The sequence below is a fragment of the Poecilia mexicana genome, unplaced genomic scaffold (genome assembly GCF_051168715.1).
Source record: "Poecilia mexicana isolate PSO_F unplaced genomic scaffold, ASM5116871v1 scaffold_5, whole genome shotgun sequence".
NCBI lineage: Eukaryota > Metazoa > Chordata > Actinopteri > Cyprinodontiformes > Poeciliidae > Poecilia > Poecilia mexicana.
The window spans coordinates 23234349-23253974 of NW_028263374.1; the positions used below are offsets into that span (position 1 = coordinate 23234349).

A 19626-nucleotide genomic window follows, 5' to 3' on the forward strand; every position below is an offset into this window, starting at 1 on the left:
AATGACTCTGAAACTGGTATCTCATATTTTAGCCTCTGAAATTAAAGGGCTATTGCACAGTACAGTTTTTGCTGTTCTAGACTTGATAAGTAGCAATACAATTGCAGGCCATTTGCTATTTAACCACTTTATCCCATCTGCCAATTGCTTGGTTTAACGTTAATCGAACACACAAATCTTCACTTACTTGAATATCAGAAAAGAGAGCATAAACACTCAAATCTGTGAGCTAAGCAAGTGGATAGATTTTACAGATTTCCCAAAAATATTTCCCTCATGTCCACTCAAACTATACAACCACTGCGTGAAACAAACTCTGAGCTGACCCCAACTTCAGTTTGACTCTCCTGCAGATTAAGTTGTACAAACAAGATGCTGGTCCATGTCTCATGTAACTGGGTTGTAACTTACTCTTCTTCTGGCATGCTTTACAGATTGCTGATTTAGTAGTGAATTTTGAATCTAACAGGGTTTTAGAGGAGCACATTTAATTATTTTGCATGTTACTTATATGAGACCATTACCTAAATGTAAAGTCCCGCACCTTTTGTCTTTAAATCTAAGGTGTTTCTCTGGTATCTCTTTACGCAAATAAAGTAAAACACTTTTACAGATAACTCAGGATTGCAGTAAATAATGCAAGTGTGCTTTTTCACACAAAGATTGTTATTTTGAGTTCAAATTGTTGCTAACTAAAAAAAAAAGAGTAGCTGCTAAACACTCTAAAGTGTTTAGCAGCTGGAGACACTGCAGGAGATGTCTCACTTTAAGATGAATGTAAACACACCATTGCAAAGGAAGCAAACTTATCACGTGTGTCACCTCTGTGGATATAAGTAGTATGGCAGACCTGCTGCAGAGAGTGTTGTTTCAAATCCATAAGGATGGTTTTACAGTTTCATCCTGCTGCCATGTCCAAGACCACATAAGCAGAGAAGTATCACAATTAAGAACTAAATGCTTAAACATAACTCTGTGCATAATTAGTTATAAGTGAAATTAGTTCCTGAAAATAATGAATGAACTTTCTAATAATATGATTGTAATTATAATTTCATCCTGCAGATAGATATGAATTAGATTATGCTATAACCTGGTGCAGCATATAAAATAGGTTTGAGCTGCATGCAAACTGTCCCTTTTTAAACAAAGTTTACAGTTTACTATTGTTATTTCTTTAAATGGATCTGTATGCAGTACTTCAAAAATAAAGAATGTTACAGAGTTGGATAGAAAGATTAGCTCCAGGATAGACTTTTCCTGTTGTCCCGTCTACGGCCAGGTTTTAGATAAGATAAGCAACTTTTTTTGTGCCCATTTCTTTTCTGTTTGTTTGACATGTTTCCATTCAAAAACTTTTAAAAGCAACACTTTTCTTCAGTATAAAACAATCACTTTCTCACAATAAAATGCCTTAAAGTCATGTATTGTACATTAGACTGACTTAATAACTATAAAAAAGACAGAATATCCTATTTGTGAAAAATGTAGTCTTCAAATATGTGTGTTTGTTAAAGAGAAAGGTGTGTGTGAGAAAGAAGCAGTTCAGGAACAGGTGATTATCTCTGTAGGTATACAGACTGAACCACACACACGCACACCACACACTTCTTACACACTGAAACTAGATAATAAGCTCATAATGCAGAGCAAACAGAAACACACTCTCACATTTGTTTTCCATCAAAGTTCCTGTTACTGTAGACTGAACTAATATACCATCACATGGATCAGTTCATGGTCAGATGGACATTTTGCAGAAAGTAATTAATGCAGTTCTTCACACAGCGAGGATGGAATGTCGCTGCAGTGTTTGGGAATTCTGGAATTAGAGGAAATTAATCTTTGGCACTAGAAACTTGTTCACTTTAAATCAAAAGAATAGCTCTTGAACCAAGAAGCGGAAGAACATCTTTCCTCCTCACCAGACAGTAAGAGCCATGACCTGATTTTGCTTGGCTGCAAATGAGTGCAAAGAATGATTGATTCTCGTATGCATTATCTTTGGATGGACACTTTCTTTTTTCATTTTAATAATTACAGAGGATGTGTGTTTTGTACATATAGAAGGATTAACAAATATTAGATTTCAGCAGACCATCAAACTGGAACCTAAAGCTAAGTTAAGTCAACAGCTGCATGAGTCAAATTACAAAGCCGTTGGACCCGGTGTAGCACAGAGGAGGCATTATTTTTCTGCCAGAATAAAACTTGGCCTGGCATACATATGCCAGTCCAACTAAATATTGATATTTATGACCATCTCATAAACAACTGGGTCTTGTACAGTTGGGCTTGAAGATTTTCTACACAACCTTTGTCAACACAGAGAGACCATGAACCTGAAGTGCACCCAATCCTAAATGAGCAAAGGCTGTCATGGATAAAGTGGACATCACAGATGATAACAGACAAGGTGAGTAAATGTTCATTTTGACTCTCTGTCAGATCGATTTGCGGGAGTCTAAGTGCCTGAGTCTGTGTCTGTAGTTTTGTTTTGGTTTAAAGCTCCACAGAGCAGGATGTAATGACATCAAGTGACAAAGGATCATAACTTATCAAAGCTACACAGACGTAGCCCTGCAACGCCAGCTAACGAGTTTTGAAATGATATTGAACTATTAAAATAACCCTAAAAGATATTGCTAGTAGCCTGTACAGCAAAAGAGAAAATACAATAAGTAATACATGTATTATGTTTCTTTACTATGTTTTCCTTTGATTATTTTTTTTCTACAAAAGAACTCGAGATCAGTCAGATTGTATGGAAGACATCTTTTCCTTTTGTAATTTCTCAATTAGATGAAGATATAGACTTAGACTGAGGCATTATGCTTCAGTAAAGTACAAACGTCTGAGCCTTCACTGAACAGCTGTTCCTAATCTGAAATCAAATTACACAGCTGTTGTCTGATTCTTGGATGAAGTCCACACTTTTTAGATTGTTGATTAGAAAGATATAAAGATATAAAATCATGTCATTTTCCTTCAGTGCCTTCTTTGTGTTTGTCTATCACATAAAATGTCTATAGGATGCATAACACAGTGACCTGGTACCCATTCTTTACTTATTTACATTTAATTTGGCATAAGCACGAATATTAAATGCAAGTTCACAGGGGAAACCATCTGCGATAGCATAAGTGCAAATTGTTTATATTTTTCTCAAAAGCAGTTATAATGCATGCACTTAAAAAAGAGAAAATACAGAAAGTTGTAAGTACAATTAAATTCAGACAAAACCTAAAATAAAATCCCAGAACCACAAAGACTAAACAACACTGATGCTGCAATGCTGAATTTATATAGCCAGCTGTGAAAAAAATTATGCACAATGGACTTTCAAGATGTTACAGTTGCAACAGGGGAATGTGCAATACTTTTTGCATAAATGGAAGTTTCAAGCTTGTCATATTGGACATTTCTCTTACACTGTTTGCTTTAAGAGTGTTTTTCCTTCCTCTTAGATTTTAGAGGCTAAACAGATACTGAAAGCCACTTAAGTGTTCAATGGACAGGAGTGACACACTTTCTTTATCTTGAAATAATGACCCATTCAATAAGTCTAGGCTTGCTCAAAAATCAAGTTATTCCTTTCCAAATATCATCAAAAGCCCATAAGTCATTGTCCATAAATCTAAAACTTGTCCAATAAGTACTAAACTCTTTGGACAATGAGTCCATCAAAGTGCTTCCTGCCACCAATACCCGTCACCTCAAAAAAATTTGCAACTTCCCCTGCAGAACAGAAGTGGCCCAATTACAGGGCTGGGATTACATGTCTAAAAATATAAGAATATAATTATGATGGTTAAGATATAAAATTGTTTTAAATGTAGGAGCAAGTGTTGTAGATTGTATCCATTTATAAGAGAGCAATTAATCTTAACTTCTATTTTATGGTCTTGTGAGTTGATATCTGAAGAACAACTCTGATAATATTCTCCCTTGTTTGCCCACTGAGTATGATGTAAGATGATCCTCTCAAGTGGAGCGGAAATTAAAGCAGGAGTAAAGAGGGTGAGAAAAGAGAGGAACGGCAAGTACAGATGAAGTAAAAAAAAAGAGTTCTCTGTAGATTTGACAGACAGTTTGGAGCTGAGATGAAAAAGAAAAGCAAAGATGTAGACCATGTGTTCATACACACTGATGCAAAAAGATATTCTGATGTAATTGTGGGCAGATAGGAAGGAGAACAGAGACAGTCTCCCAGTCACTGGACCATTTTTTTAGTGATTTGAGATTTGAGTGACAGCTGGAGCGCATATACAGATGAACACACAGCACTTCTTGTTAGTGGCGTTAGATTGGAAGCAGATGTTGACTCTGCTACTGTTAGCAGTTTTGTTGACTGCCTGACTGTTTTACTGGAGCTCTACCAGCTCAACCATCTCACTGAAATACCTGCTGAGCTCCTATAGATCTACCTGAGTCAGAATTCAACGCCTTGTTTGAACCTATAAGCAACATCCAAAAGCAAAAAGGTTACATTTAAAAATACCCTTCCAAGTCATACTTGGTTTGATAAAAGAAAGAGTTTCTGATAGCTTAACACTGCTGCTGATAGCAAAGCCCAACACTTAATATTGGCTATGGTTTAATTAGAGGTTAGAAATAAGGAGCAAAGTGGTTTGACAACCAATTTCACACTTTCCTCCCTCATTCTCATTTGCAAAGATGCAGAAATATAAAATTGCCTCAATTGCTTATAATGGTCAACAGAATCTTGGATCCAATGGCCATTCATCTGCCTATGTGGGTGTAGACTCAGTTTCAGTTTGATGTATATTTATTTGTTTCTGCTTAGACAGGTTGACTAATCAGTCTGACTTTCTGACCACCACCTTCATGCTGCCTGTACACAGCGTCACCTCCAGGCAACCAGTGGGAACCTAGAGCATTGCACTCACTCACTCACTCACTTGCATTCATTCATTCAAACACAAACTTTCAAACTCTACAGCAGCATCATTATCCACTTTCAAAATTTCGAAAATATCAAAAATGTGTCAGCTTTTTGCGCCTTAGAGTAATAGTAGCACCACTTTGCTAAAAAATAAAAAATAAAAATATATTTGTCAACTTTATTTATTAGTCCTTAGATCGAAACAGGAACATATTAAAAATGTGTAAAGTTATTTGGTAAAAACAATAATAAACAAAACAAGCCACAATAACCACTTGGAATCTGTAATATCTGAAAAGATTCATACTTTTTAAGCTGCACAAGATTTTCTCCTTATGCAAAAAGCGTTGGTAAATGATACTAAAATGGTCTTAGGATGTTCCCCGTTTTTCGACAGATTATTAACCCAAATCTCTCTCGGTCTGTCAGAAACGTCCATGCAGCAGGCGATATTCTCCCATACAGACTCCGCTCTGCTCCCCACCTTCCCACTTCCCCCCGACCCGACAAACCCGCTCACTCACCTGGGGACGCTGATGCCTGGGCACGACGCACCGCGGACCGGCGGATGGGACAGGTAGGCCGGTTAGCACCGAGGTTCTTCACCTCCGGAACAAAAAGCAATTTGCACACAACAAAAAACGGTTTCCCCGGGTCAGAGGCCGTAAGGTCGCGGTTCAAAGTATCCCAAGCTTTTGTCACAGGAACCCTTGCCGCACCGTGAGGAATGAGCGCTTGGACGTGAAAATGCGCTGAAGGTCTAACCTCTCATTTAGGAACCGATGGAATGAAGGAGTTGAGTTGAGTTGAGGTATTAGGATCCCAGGAGAAAATTAGGGGAGGGGGAGACCGCACCCCCTGCTAAAATACGAATATCAGTGAGAGCTGAGGAGAGTTTGGAGCAGAGGTGAACCAGTAACCAGGTTCGCAACTACGATCTTTCTGAGGTGTATGCGAACATAAACTTGTACAATTCATCTCTAATTGAAGTATCAATAATAATAAATATATGTGTGAATAAATTGCTGTTTACAGGGCAATTAAAACGAATGAAACAAAAAGCAGGGCAATGTTTCATCATTTAACATATAAGTGAGCCACTTCTGTTGGCCTGTGTCTAGAACCGCTGCAGGTCTGAGGCATTTTGTTAGCATGTTTTCTGTCATTCTTACAGCTTCATAGGATACCAGCTCATTCCATCTGTATATCCATCTTATGTTTAAATTACAAGCAACTGTAGCATAATGATAAAATGATGAATAATGATGCAATGAGATAGATAGATAGATAGATAGATAGATAGATATGAATTATATCTATATATTTATATGTAGAGAGAGAGATGCATGCTTGTATCACTGAAACTCTTGACTAGAGCAATAAGTGCAGCAGAATATTTACTTTCTGGAGGTAGGAGGTCGTTCTCCCCCTCCCCCACCTGCTTTGTCCTCAGCCCATTCAGTGTTTCTCCAGGAGGTCTGAGCTCCTAACTTGCTGTTCTTTGACCTTTTGAAGAGGTGACTATCACCTTGGTGACTGACCACACTAACAGCTACATCCACGCAGGTTTAAACAGGGTGAATGGGAATGCCCTCAAACATTGGCAAAATGTTCTTTATGACTCAGAAAGCAAACATGTAAAGCAGGCTGCTCTGATTTACATCAGTGTGCTGGAAAAGGTGAAAGAAACATTTCATTTTTTTGTCTATGTTTTCCTTCCCCCTCTCTCTTTATGAAAGTCAGGTTGACACATTGAACATGTAAATGTTTTCCTACTTAGGGCAGTTGTCTGCCCAGGTCTTGTTCTGTTTGCTTTTCTGTGTTAACATTTTCAGAAAACTTTGTTCAGTATTCTGAGTTAAAGTTTTTGGTCACATAAATGCAACAAAAATAAATTGTAGCACACTGACTTTTTGTTTATGTAAATATGTCATATTCTATTCTGTCAGCAATAAAAAAAATAATAATAATATATATATGCTTCTTTCTATGTTAGTTTTTAAGATTGTCATGGTTTTGTCCTGAGGGATGAAAGTTACATCTACAAATAAACAAACAGTCATGTCTTTTCTATTCAACCATCATTCATACAATTCAAATCTGTCCTGTTGTTCTTTAAAATCCTGCCTTCTTCTCTCCTCTTTTCGTGTTGACAGATTTCATTATGAGTAACATTCCAGAGTCCAGGCCTCTGGGACTTTTCTTTGGTTCTGCCTCCTTATTACTTTGTTGCAGTGCAGAGAAAACACAGTTAATGTAACAGCAGCCTAACATAACAATTTGACCCTTAGTTACTGCTTAACTGATCTACTTGAAAATCTGTTGAGCAGAAAATCCACTGATTAAACAGACTAAACTAAGCTAAACTAAACAGAAAATCCACGAACAAATGGAAAACTTAAAATCAGTTTTAAGTTATTATTATTATTAACACACCTGAGTTAATGTGCAGAGCTATTGTGACTACAGATGGAGAGGAGATAGAAGCTGATAATGAAGAAAGAGTTATTTATTCAAGCTGGGTTGAGAAGAAAAGTGACAGTAAACGGTCAGTGAGAGTTCTGCTGTAGACTCTAGAGGAGTCCAGATGATTTACTGTTTTTGTAGATCTGAAAGAAGGATATAACACAATGGTACTACTTAAGGAAGTCAAGCAAGACAGAGAAGTATGTGAGAGGTTTGGCAGACAAGAATGGTGGGGAGGAGTGTGGTAGGTTTGGTGGATGGGTCAGAGGTGGGGGTGGGTCACCTTTGTGTCACCTTTGTGTCATTGTTTAGTAGAACAAACAATGCTGAGTCATGTGGAAATCTGAAGGAGGACTAACCTGAACATTTTAGCGTAACATTCAGTTTGTTTATGCAATGTTGTGAAATTCAATTCAATTTTCACATTTTATTAATCCAAATTCATGCCAAGAGGACAAAAAAAGACTTTTTAAAAAGCAATATAATTTGACTAGATTCAACTAGGTTTTCCAACATGAAAGTATTTTATTTGCTTCAAAATATTGGAAAGCAACATATTTGCTATGCAGCTCCATCATGACCAATTAATATAAAAAACTGAAAGGGATAGATGTACAAATAATACACTCTGTGGCTGTATATTACTGACACCATTGTCATCCAATCAGGAGACTTGACCCGGGCTTTCAAGGCTGTCATCTTCTGGGTGGAGCGAGAGACGCAAAACGGGAAGCTCATGCAGACCAGAGCGTCACCATCCTGCACGCCAAGGTTGCTCAGAAGTCTTATGGCAACGAGAAAAGGTCTGGTAATGTGTCTCTGGTATTGAAAAAAGCATTCTGCAATACAAAAGATAACAGAAATAAAAATTCAACAGTATGGCTAACTAGAAATAACCCCCCATTTGGTCATTGAACCTTTATCTAATGTGAAGTCATGACACATTAGAGCCTCTTTGAACCTGTTGGACATGTTCCTGCTTTGAACTGCAGGAAAAACTGACTAAAAACTCTGATAATATGCTTATTAATTTTAGAGTTTTAGGAAGAAGCAGATAAGAGTAAAACATGAATAAAATGTCTGACTCGTAATAAGAAATAAGAGACAGTAAGAGCATATTTACAACCTGAGAAAAAATTCACTACAGTTATTAAAATGTGCGTAAAAGTGTACAAACTGCCTGTATATTTATATTGATGTAAACTCCCACATCCCCATCAGGTTTTTCTGCCCTCCACCTTGTGTTTATATCAGCGGTCATGGATGGAGAGTCATGCAGGACCATTTGAAAGGTGACGTGACAAAAACATTTAAGTTAAGATGTCAAATCATCCTCTTCAATCTAAATTATTTCTTCTTCTGTCTGACTTCCTACCACCCCATCATTCCCTACTTTTCTCTCACCACTTGTCCTGCAGCGGGAGGTTATGGGGACTCAGTTTATCGGATATGTGGATACATGTGTCTGGACAGCTCCAGTCAGTCACAAGCAGACGCATTCAAGCTGCTCTTTGATGAGCAACCAAACTCAAGGGTGAGGAAGCTATGATCTATGTTTTGCACAAATGTGGTGTTAGAATTCATGTTTTGTTCCCAAATACTTTTTTTTTGGCACCAATATTATCTAACTTCAACCATCAAAATCATTTTCTTTTTTATGTTTTGTTGGCTCTAGTGGCCTTTATTTGGTATTGAAAAGAATTTTTAGATAATAAATAATATTGGTTGGCTTCAAGAACATTTATTTAGAAATTAAAAGGTATGCTCATGGTTTGAGGAGCCGGTTCAGACGTCGGTTCCTTGATCCGGTCACCATGTTCTCAGGAGGAGCAGAGGCACTTTCATCCTGCCCCTGGGAACAGTTGTCCAGATCTTTAGGCCTCCAGAATCACAGAGGGATTCATGGGAGCTTGGCTGTCTGGTCTACATGTGTTTGTGAATCTGGAGAAGGTTTACAACACAGTCCCCCAAGGGTCAAAGGTCATGACTTCCTTTGTGTCCTGGAGCAATTTGCAGTAGAGTGCAAAATGGACAAGTGACCATTATCCCAACCCTGAAATCACGAGTTGCTGGTTGGAGGTTAGACTCCATCTCAAAGGGAGAAGTTCAAGTATCTTGATGTTTTGTTTATAAGTGGTAAACTGTAGAGCAACTTGAATTAACAGGTGATTAACAGGATTCAACAGCATTTAACGACATGCTGAGGAGCTATCAAAGTCATTTGAATCAGGTAAACTTTGAGCAGGCCCAGAATTTGCTGGAGGGATTATAAAACCCTTCTGGAAACTGTTTGGGATCCTCCAGAAAGAGCTGGAAACGGCATCTGGGTGTCCAGATGGACGCATGGGTAATTACAGCAGCATACGGTTGCCTGAGAAAAAAAACCAAAGCTGTACTCCTGCTTTTGTTTTTCTGGTTTAGAGATAAGAATAGTTTGAGACTGAATTATCCCAGTAAGTTCTAGTTCATGTTTCTGTTTTTTTTTTTTTTTCGTTTTGACACTGACTGTCTTTGTTTCTGCAGCAGTTGTTTGCTTGTGCAAAGTCCCTCTTCATCTCCGACCAGGACAAGAGGAAGCATTTTTGCCTGCTGCTGCGACTTTTTTTAGGCAACAGACAGGAAGTGGGTTCCTTCCAAAGCAGGATGATCAAAGTGATCTCCAAACCTTCCCAGAAGAGACAGTCCATGAAGAATGCTGACTGTGAGTCACGCTTTTCAATCCAGGAAATCCATCTGTTTTTATTTACTTTACTTTTTCAACAAAGTAAATTTGTAACAGTAGAATGATGTACAAATTGTACAATGAGCAACAAAGCATTAAGGTAGAAAGGAAGACAAGAAAATCAGTATAGAGAAAAGAATTAGCTTGAATTAAAGTTATTGAATTTAGAATGTATTTTTCTGGGTATACTCACACATAAATACCCACATCAGTGTGAAATAATTTTGAGACTAATCAGAGGCTAATTTGCTTAAAAGTTTGACCCTCTTCAGTCGTTTGGTTTTACAGCTCAATGTATGGCTTTTATTTTGTGTTGCTTAACCAGTGAACCAGAGTTTACTGAAATGGTGAAGATTCATAATATGCAGACTCTTTCAACCATGACAATAACTTTTATTATTAAGCAGTTTTTTAGGGGTCTAACAGTGCACAGCCATCATTGATTGTGCATTGTCATCACAATCAGTGCACAGCCATCATGATGGTCTGTTCATTACAGCAGGAGATGGGAACAATGCATGAAATATCAAAATGTAAACTCTTACTCTTCACAGAAAGACCTGAGGTATGAATAAGTGTAGTGTGTCTGACAGTGTGCCTTTATGTATTCCCAGTGTGTATATCCTCCTGCTCCAAAGTGGCTTTGTTCAACCGTTTACGCTCACAGACGGTCAGCACTCGTTACCTCTCAGTGGACAGAGGAGCTTTCATAGCCAGCGCCAGACAGTGGACAGCCTTCACCATCATCATGGGTAAATGTGTGTGAGTGTGTGTCACTGCTGGTGTGCTACCTGTAAAGTACCTTCAAAGCTTTTTGTATCCAAAAAGCTTTGAATGCAAAACATGAGATTTCTATGACGTGGTCATGCGTCTTGTATTCTGCCAGCATCTCAGTGGAGTCAGACAATAATCTGAGTACTAAGTCGTGACTTCAACAAAGAGATATTTTATATTGAATATTGGATGCTCTAGTAGGTATGGACAATACTATGCAAAAATTTCTCAAGTTCTCATTAATCAATCTCTCTAGAGCACAGGTGTCAAACTCCAGTCCTCAAGCGCTGCTGTCCTGCAACTTTTAGATGTGCCTCCGCTGCACCACACCTGAATAGAATAATTAGGTCATTAGCAAGGCTCTGGAGATCTTATCTACACAAGGAGGAGGTAATTAAGCCATTTCATTCCAGTGTTTTGTACCTGTGGCACATCTTTAGCATGCCTGGTGACAAGGTAAACATGAGTCTTTGTCATTTTTATGCTTTTTGTGTGGTTTTTCTAAGGATTGCCAATAAATATGGATGGTGAAATATGCATCCAACAGTTGAACAGAAACAAAATCAAAATTAAAAAACACAGAATAAAGGTTGGTATGGTAAAGTGCCAAAATGTATATTCATCTTCACGGAAATGTTGACTCATGAGGTCTAACAGCAAATATCTGTGTAGTAAAATAGCATCAAAGTTCTACCTTCAGCTATCAGACAGCTCACCTCATAATTCAGCCTCCCCGCGTTAATAAAGACGCTGTATGTGTAAGCAGGTATTCATCAGCATTTTCCCCCCTCAGGTTATTTATGTAGCATGATGCTTCGAGAGCGCAGACCTCCCACAGCCAAAACCTCAGCCTCAAGTGACCATCCATCAGCACGCCTCACACCATCTCCACATCACTCCTACTGTCACAAAAAATACACTACTGTATGGAAATTAAAAAGGTTTAATAAGAAAAGATGGTGGAAACATTTCTATGAATAATCACACAAAGTTCTTGTGTGTTTGTAGTGGATGACCAGCGTTCTGACCAGGGCGGGATTGTGCTGAGTGAAGGCTTCATCTGTTATGGTTCTGTGGTCCAGTTCATTTGCACTGAGTCAGGAGTTGCCCTGCCACCCATGGTAAGACACACACACGCACACACACGCACACATGCAGATTTAGGGCAAGGACCTCAGTTTTGCTGTCATGCTTTGTTTCCTAAAAGAGAACTGTCACTTTAAATACTGTAGTGTGAATGAGCTACATCAAAAGGTTTCTGAATTATTAAATTACCAAAATAGGATCAGTCATATAAGAGAAACTTGGACATATTTCAACAAGAACAGCATAGAAATTTTGAGCTTATGAAAATATTCATACTGTGCAGAGTTTGGAATGAAACCTGCAGGAATAAAAGATTATTTAGACTAAACCAGAAAAAAGGACATTTTGAAGTGACATGAAGAAAACAGCTGAAAGTAACAGGTGTGTGTCCAGTGCAGTGGACATGAATAAGTTCATGTTTTGGATTATAGTTTTGTCATTAACTTATTGTTGTTAAGGGTACAAAAACATAATTAATGTCAGTTTAATCTTGTATTTAGAAACAGTTTTTTTAGATGCTATGGTTCCTTTTCTCTGAATACAAATACGCTAACATGATCATATTTTGAATATCCTTATTTAGCTCAAATTTTTATCCTAAGCAACCAAGAGAAAATGTGTCTATTGAGAGTTTCCATCAAAATATTATCCTTACCCCTTATTATAAGTAGCAATTATGATTAATGAGTAGCCTGGGAAAATTTGAAAAGAATAATCTCTCACTCTGTTTTTGTCCTTGTTCTGTAATTGCAGAGCATTTAAAATGGCTCCTATCCCTTCATCCTAACATAATATCAACTCTGACCCTTAGATGGTTATGTGAACATTTAGTCCCATAAAAAGTTCTCCATTTTCTCCCATCATCCAATTTATTCCGTACTCAGATAAATGTCTGAGCAGAGTCCCTCATTTTTTGCTGAACAGACCTTTTTCTTACACCCCTTGAGCTGCTGACACAACACACTCTGCTGTGGGTCCTGTGGAAGTCGGTTAAATTATACCCTCATGCTACACCTCTATATGTTATTGTAGTCGATCCCTATTACTGCACAGCTTGTTTAAAGTTAGAGAAATTTTGCCTGCTAAGTTGTTAGCGTGACAAGATTGTTGGCTCTGATTCCTTTAGTGGTTTTCTCCCAGATGTCTAAGGTTGGATGTATGGACCATGAAGTTCAACCAGATCAGCAGATTTAAGTATTAAAACATGTTTAATATCTTGTGAGCTGTGGAGTCAGAGGGGTTTTAATTCTCGGCTGTTAATATTTACGATCTGGACCTAAAACATGAAATTACCAAAGTTAAATGACTGAAATATTTCTATTAATTGACTGGATAGGCAAACTTGATTTTGAGATTGTTATTAGCTCCCTTAATAAACATTGATTGTTCATATTAATATGCACACATACATCATCAAAATTATTAAATCAAACAATGTTTTCCCTACTTGACAACAATAACTACAGATGAGAAAGAACAGAGAGGGATGGATGAGACACACAGCTGCTATGGGCTTATGTGGTTTAGTAATTTCCTGGACATACTGACCAATCAGAGTGCTTTTACATAAGAGCTACACTTACAAGCCACACTCATAACACTGCAGATCGATAGACTGCTTGCTCAGCAACACATTATCCTGCATCAGTGGAGGAAGATGGCGCCAAGCTTATAACTTTTCATTTGCGATGCAACTATTATTCCCAGGAAGCCACTCTGCAACAACTCTTTCTCTTTGCTCTTGCCATCTACATGTTTGTCCTCTTAATATCCATTATTGCCAGGAAATCCAAACCATTATGTAAAAGGAAATATTTCTGTACAGCCATCAATATTCAAAAACATTTACATTTTTAAACCTCATAAAACAGTCTTGGCCTTTTTGTGAGAAATGACTCAGAGAGACTTTGTCTTGCTAGTGAGTAAGTTTTTTTAAACTAAATGATAGCATTATGTAGCAAACATGAGTGAATAGCAGCGTAAAAGGCAGCTTAACAGGCTGCCTTTGTGATTATGCTTTGATTTTACTTTGCCTCAACTACAAGGATAACATGGGATGCACAGGCACCTCTCAGCTGTCAGAACTGTGACAAGAGCAAAACACTGCACTGTCTGCTATGTCTAATTCATTTACAGCAGCCTGTCTGACCAGAACAAAGGGATATTGAGTTATTTCCATTAAGCCATGCTCAAGTCTGGGGTTTCCATGACTTAAATTGATTACATTATTGTAAGATGTCCAGAATGAAATAAGTTAGTTTTTTTTTTTTAAATAGCTCAGGGTATGCAGGCCCCATCCTGCCTAACATGAGTTGCAGGAAGCTCCTCTGCCCAGCTGTGAGCTGGTGAAAGGTTTACTGCATGTAAATGTTTGGATACAGCTCTAATGCACCACTAAAAAGTTAAGTGAGGCGTTTTTAGTAAAATCTCAACTTGTTCCTTTAGCTTACTAAACTTGCAATCACAGGAATTCGATTTTTTTATTTTTCTGCAGAAATTATCTTTGAGGGTCTGAAAACATTCCTGAATTTTTTGATCCCTTCAGGTTATCCGGAAGGTCAACAAGCAGCACGCCATCTTAGACGTGGACGAACCCGTTTCTCAGCTACACAAGTGTGCCTTTCAGTTCAGAGACAATCCCAACTCTTATCTGTGCCTGTTGAATGATACCATCATACAGCACCAGGTAAAGCATCACCTCACTCTATTTTCCTTTCTTTCTATGCTCCGTTTACATTATCTTTAATTTTTTTCATTATCTCAATCTCTTTATGTCAACTTGTCTTCTGACGTCTCCTCCACCTTTACTCTGATGAGGCTCCGTCCAGCATCAGAGACTCCAGCAGGGTGGTGCTAAACGATGGATCCTGCTGGACCATCATTGGAGTGGAAGTGGTTGAATTCACCTTTAATCAGGGTTTGGCCTGCATTCAGACTCCAGTCAGTCCTTTTCCCGTTATTAATGGGTTAGAGGTGAGTTTGTCAGAACATGACTTCTTAAAAAATATTTCCACAGATCTTCTTAAATCAGTTTCACCTCATCTAGTTACATGTTGACACTACAGACATCAGCATTATTTAAATGGGTTAATCTGTGGTTCTATTTAGCCTAATATAAAAGGGAACAAATATCTGAGATAAAAAATATATTCTTCATAAATTCTGCATGTTTTTGAAGGTGAATGGTGGAGGACATGTTGCCATGCTGGAGATCCATGGAGAAAACTTCAGCCCTCACCTCAAGATGTTGTTTGGGAACAGAGAAGCTGAGACGATGTTCAAGTGAGTTCAATAAGGGGAAATCCAGATTATGACAGGAGGGAGGTAAACAGAGAAATACTGGGTAAACTTTAAAATGGGGCAAGTCAGTGAAGCTGTAAAGAGATATTGTTAAAAGATAAATAATTGCTGCTGAAATAAGACATATGCAAAAAGTCATATTGGAAACAAGCAGTCATCTATTTTACATGACCTGAAGTATAAAGAAACTTTGATCAGTAACCTGGAGCTCAGCTCGGCCTCCAGGGAGACTCCTCCACTTAACTCCTCTGTGGGAGCTTTTAATTTACAGGATGGGTCTGCAGAAACTGGACAGCCATCCATCCTCTTACTGAATCTCACACAGGATGAAAGCAGTTCCTCTGACGCAAGAACTGGCCTCAGATCCCACACCTGAAGAGCTGGGGAGTCATACTTCAGGGTCTCTGGTAGAGGACACCTCACCACGAGTTTCTGCCAGAAATCCTCCCAGCAGCTCGGCCGTATCTAGGAAAGCCTTGTTTGAATAACTTAGCCCTCCACAAAGTGCTGTTTGTACGAAAAGCTGCAGCCAGACGGCAACATGACCTTTCATAACCACACAGCCCCAAAGTGTAATTTCACTTTAAATGACAGATGACTATTTCTTTGGTTTCATTTATTTTTACGCTACTCTTGTTCTTTCATTTTGTCAACTTTGTGTAAATTATGGAAGGTTTTTAAATGACTTTGCTTTTCACTGAATTTTTACACACAATTGTCCATAATAACAATACAAAGTCCTGGCTGTAATTTATTTGTCATTTGAGCTGTAACACATTAAATATAAATATTATACACCATCTTAGGATCACTAATTATTTCAGTGATCCTATCCACTACTCGTGGAAATATACAAGCAACATCAAGTGACAAATGTGAAGAAGAATAATTTATTCTCTTGCTTTTATTCCCATACGTCTTACTCCTCTGTTTCATGCACTTTTCTCTCTTTAGGTCTCCCAAATCTCTGCTCTGCGTCATCCCTGATGTTTCGGTTTATAGTGACAGCTGGCGCTGTTTTCGTCGCATTATCACCCTTCCTTTGTCGCTCATAAGAACTGACGGCCTCATTTACCGAACATCCTACAGCTTCACCTATACCCCAGAGCTCCACCTGCCTGCATCCTCCCGAGGAGCAGCCGGAGGCAGAGAGGCAGATGGAGGTCAGGAGGACGGGGAGGACATCCTGTTAGAGACAATTCATCAAGAGTTCACCAGAACTAATTTTCACCTCTTCATGCAGAGTTAACCAGCTTGTTTACAGTCCTCAGCTGAATTTAATATTATGAAACAAAGAAATAAGGCCTGCAGTCTGGTCCACTTACATGAAAGAAGCCTATAAAGAAGTCCTTTGTAGGCTTCTTTGTTCTTGCAGAAATCCATTTTACACAAGAGTGTCCAATGAAGGGTTTAAAAAAGTAGTAATTATTTGTTAACATCGTTCTTTCAGTGGGTTTGATCTAAATCCAAAGGAAAGATTTGAATTCAAACCTTGCAGGAAGCTCATCTGTGTTGAATACAGAGAGAAAATACTCACTTTTTGCAGCCATCAGAAAGACACATTTCGGTATGTCTAATATAATATTATAATGTCTATAAAAGAAGAAAAAAATCTTGAAACAAAAGACCTGCTGACCGCTCTGTGAGAGGATGTTGTTTCTGAAGGGACAGACTCACCATCTGAGGGCTGCCTGTGGAGAGAATAAACTGCTTCCTATTGGATCCATTTAGAAACAGCTTTCAACTTCAGTTTCTGAGAAATGAACGAAGCAAGAGTGTAATCTGTACCTTTTTATGTGCTAGTTTGTGACCCAGCTGTAATAATTTAAAGTCATGTAAGACAAACATGGTTCAGTTTCAGCCTTTTGATGTGAGGCAACAGTATTTACAACCAAAGATCAGCTGAAAATTAACTGATCAAACGGTTTCAAATGAAAGGCAGATGCAACACATTGCAATTGTTTGTTTTTTAGTTACAGTGGCATTTTGGTTCTTAGTGGAATTGGGTGAGGAGAAAACTTAGTCACACTGGGTGAGAACATTCAGACTCCACACAAAACGGCCCCTGAGAGATGTGAACCAGAGACCTTCTAGGTGTTGGCCTACAGCGCTGACTGTGCTGCAACGGCATTGACAGCCCTACTGACCCAAGTGTTACTTTGAGAGATTTGTGCCTCTTGCAGAGGTTCTGTTATGAAAGACAACAGTGCCATGTCACCAATGCTGCTAATGTTTTTACTGCCTCCTTGATTTATCCAGCTCACATCTGATTAGACACACATTTTGGCTCTGGACTGTTGTTGGCTGAGTTCATAGTGACTCGTTATTTAGTTGTGATTTGCTTAAATCAGTTTTGTGCTCATGAAAATTCTAGCTGTTGTTTTTTAGGCTTCTGTTTGACTAAACAGTGTAATAATTGGTGGAATAAAGTTTTGTCATCAATATATCTACAGTATATCACAACTTTGCATATTTGTATTTGTATTAATCATGCATCTAATAAGCATGTAAGCCTGGGTCTCTATCAGCTTCATCTTTAACAGCACTTTATTCTCTGTGCTATCTGTTTTACAGGAACCTAATATTTGTACCGGCATCAGCATTGACCAGCCCAGTATAAAACTTGAGACGACAATAATTACTTTAGATTACCAATGATTGTTCAAAAGCTTTCTTTGCAAACTTTGTGAACAGATAAGTCAAGCTGCTCAGGTAGCCGTGTTTTCATGAGTTTAAGGATTATTTCTGTGGATTTGCGTCTGGAATTGCCTCTGATCTTCTGCTGTGCTGCACATTAGACAGAAATGTTGGAAGCAGAATAAAGCGACGACAGATATCTTTTGGATCACATCCCATTTGTTTCCACCGCTCTACAATATTAGCCCTTGGCAATGTTAGGTTCTCAGTCCTTTTTTGTTAATCCAGTTAATCAAAGTGTCATTTTGCAGCAAAACTCAAACACCAACAAAGCTTTCTTTTCTTAGGCTTTTTTATTCCCTAAAAAGGTATTGTGATCAAGTCTCTGGTCAAACGAGCAACTAAAAAGCTCTTTTGTTTCCTCCAGAAAAAGCATAAGAAGACCTCCCACATGGCTCTCCACTTAATTCTTTTTTGCATATCCTGGATGCTAATTGTTTTTACTGTAACACGGCATCTCAACAGTTGATATGTTGTCCAACAATGTTCTTTCATCATGCAGATCAGTTGTTGCCAGACTGATTGCAATCAAAAACTGCAAGTCATTTGATTTATTTTTAATAAAGCCTGACTTGTTTTTTGCCAACAAAAACATCTAGTTTTACTTCATCAGAGTCACTTTCAAACTTTGAGTTTACTGAGTTTAGGTTGTTTGTTTGCTTGTTTTCTTCTTATGAAGTGTAGTTTTGTGAACAACCAGTTTCTTACCAGCAGCAAAAAGTTTGGTTAATCAGTGAGAAGTTTCATGAAGAAAGTTAAAATAACTTCTCAAAACAGAAACTTTTCAAAACGAAGCCTCTATAAAATAAACCAAACTGAAATATTTTAAGTTGTTTGAATGAATTCTACACTGTTTCACATTTGCATGAGATTCTAATGATTATCTTGTCATTCATTTCTCAACAAAACACTGTGGGACACATTTAATGCTTTGTTCAGCTCCTGTTGTTCTGCAGTTCTGGCAACATTTATGAAAGCTCACATCAAGGCCAACAGGGAAATTATGAATCATTATCGGGATATCAAAGGAGCTCATTTTTTATTTAAATTGCAGAAATGTTTTTGGAAAAGTAGAAGAAAAGAGGCTTTGTTGCATCTGGTATTAAAGGACACATTCTTGTTGGCTGTTTCGGCCCAATTTGATTTTGTCCAGATAAAAGGTTTTGTACAGTACCTTGGCAATCTGTACATTTTTAATAATATTTTCTGGTCTATCTAAAATATGTTTTCATGTCTGGAAAAATATCCTGCTGCTCTTGGCAGTGCATCACTGTGACAGTATGGGGCAGGACATGTTTAATGTTGGCCTATGAAATGACTACAAATGGCACAAAAAGAGGAAAAAAAACAGAATAACTTTTCTATTACTCAAGCAAGCGAGGGAGTAAAGGGACATTGACCTTCCTTTCATACCTCACATGTTGAAAGTCTGAGAGGCACAGAAAGGCATGAGTCTATCTTCCTGCTCACATTCTTCCTTCCTCTCCTCCTCTTCCTCATTATTACCAAGACAAACACGTGTGAGAGAAAGGAGGAAGGAGACTGGTACAAACACAAGACCGTGGCGTCGCTGAACTGCTAATCTCTGTCATGTGGGAGAAACTTCAAACTAAAAGATTCACATGCCCAAAATAGTGAAGGCCCACACGATTTTCCCTTCATCCTGGTCAATGAG

The 19626-nt window shown here is 38.2% G+C and overlaps 2 protein-coding genes across 3 annotated transcripts in view; one reads left to right on the forward strand and one right to left on the reverse strand.

Moving 5' to 3' along the window:
* The window catches only part of matn4 (matrilin 4), a 27983-nt gene extending 22157 nt beyond the window's left edge, over positions 1 to 5826 (reverse strand). For both annotated transcript variants that reach the window (XM_015010379.2, XM_015010368.2), the window contains exon 1: positions 5431 to 5826. The gene's annotated coding sequence lies outside the window, so the exon portion shown is untranslated. The remainder of the gene's footprint in view (positions 1 to 5430) is intronic.
* rbpjl (recombination signal binding protein for immunoglobulin kappa J region-like) lies at positions 4749 to 18543 on the forward strand. The gene is made up of 11 exons (XM_015010356.2): positions 4749 to 5483; positions 8041 to 8175; positions 8594 to 8664; positions 8791 to 8906; positions 9896 to 10073; positions 10709 to 10846; positions 11877 to 11989; positions 14500 to 14640; positions 14772 to 14927; positions 15133 to 15236; positions 16209 to 18543. The coding sequence occupies exons 1-11, from the start codon at positions 5242 to 5244 to the stop codon at positions 16501 to 16503; spliced, it is 1689 nt and encodes a 562-aa protein (XP_014865842.2). The 5' UTR covers positions 4749 to 5241; the 3' UTR covers positions 16504 to 18543.
* The last annotated feature ends 1083 nt before the right edge of the window (positions 18544 to 19626 follow it).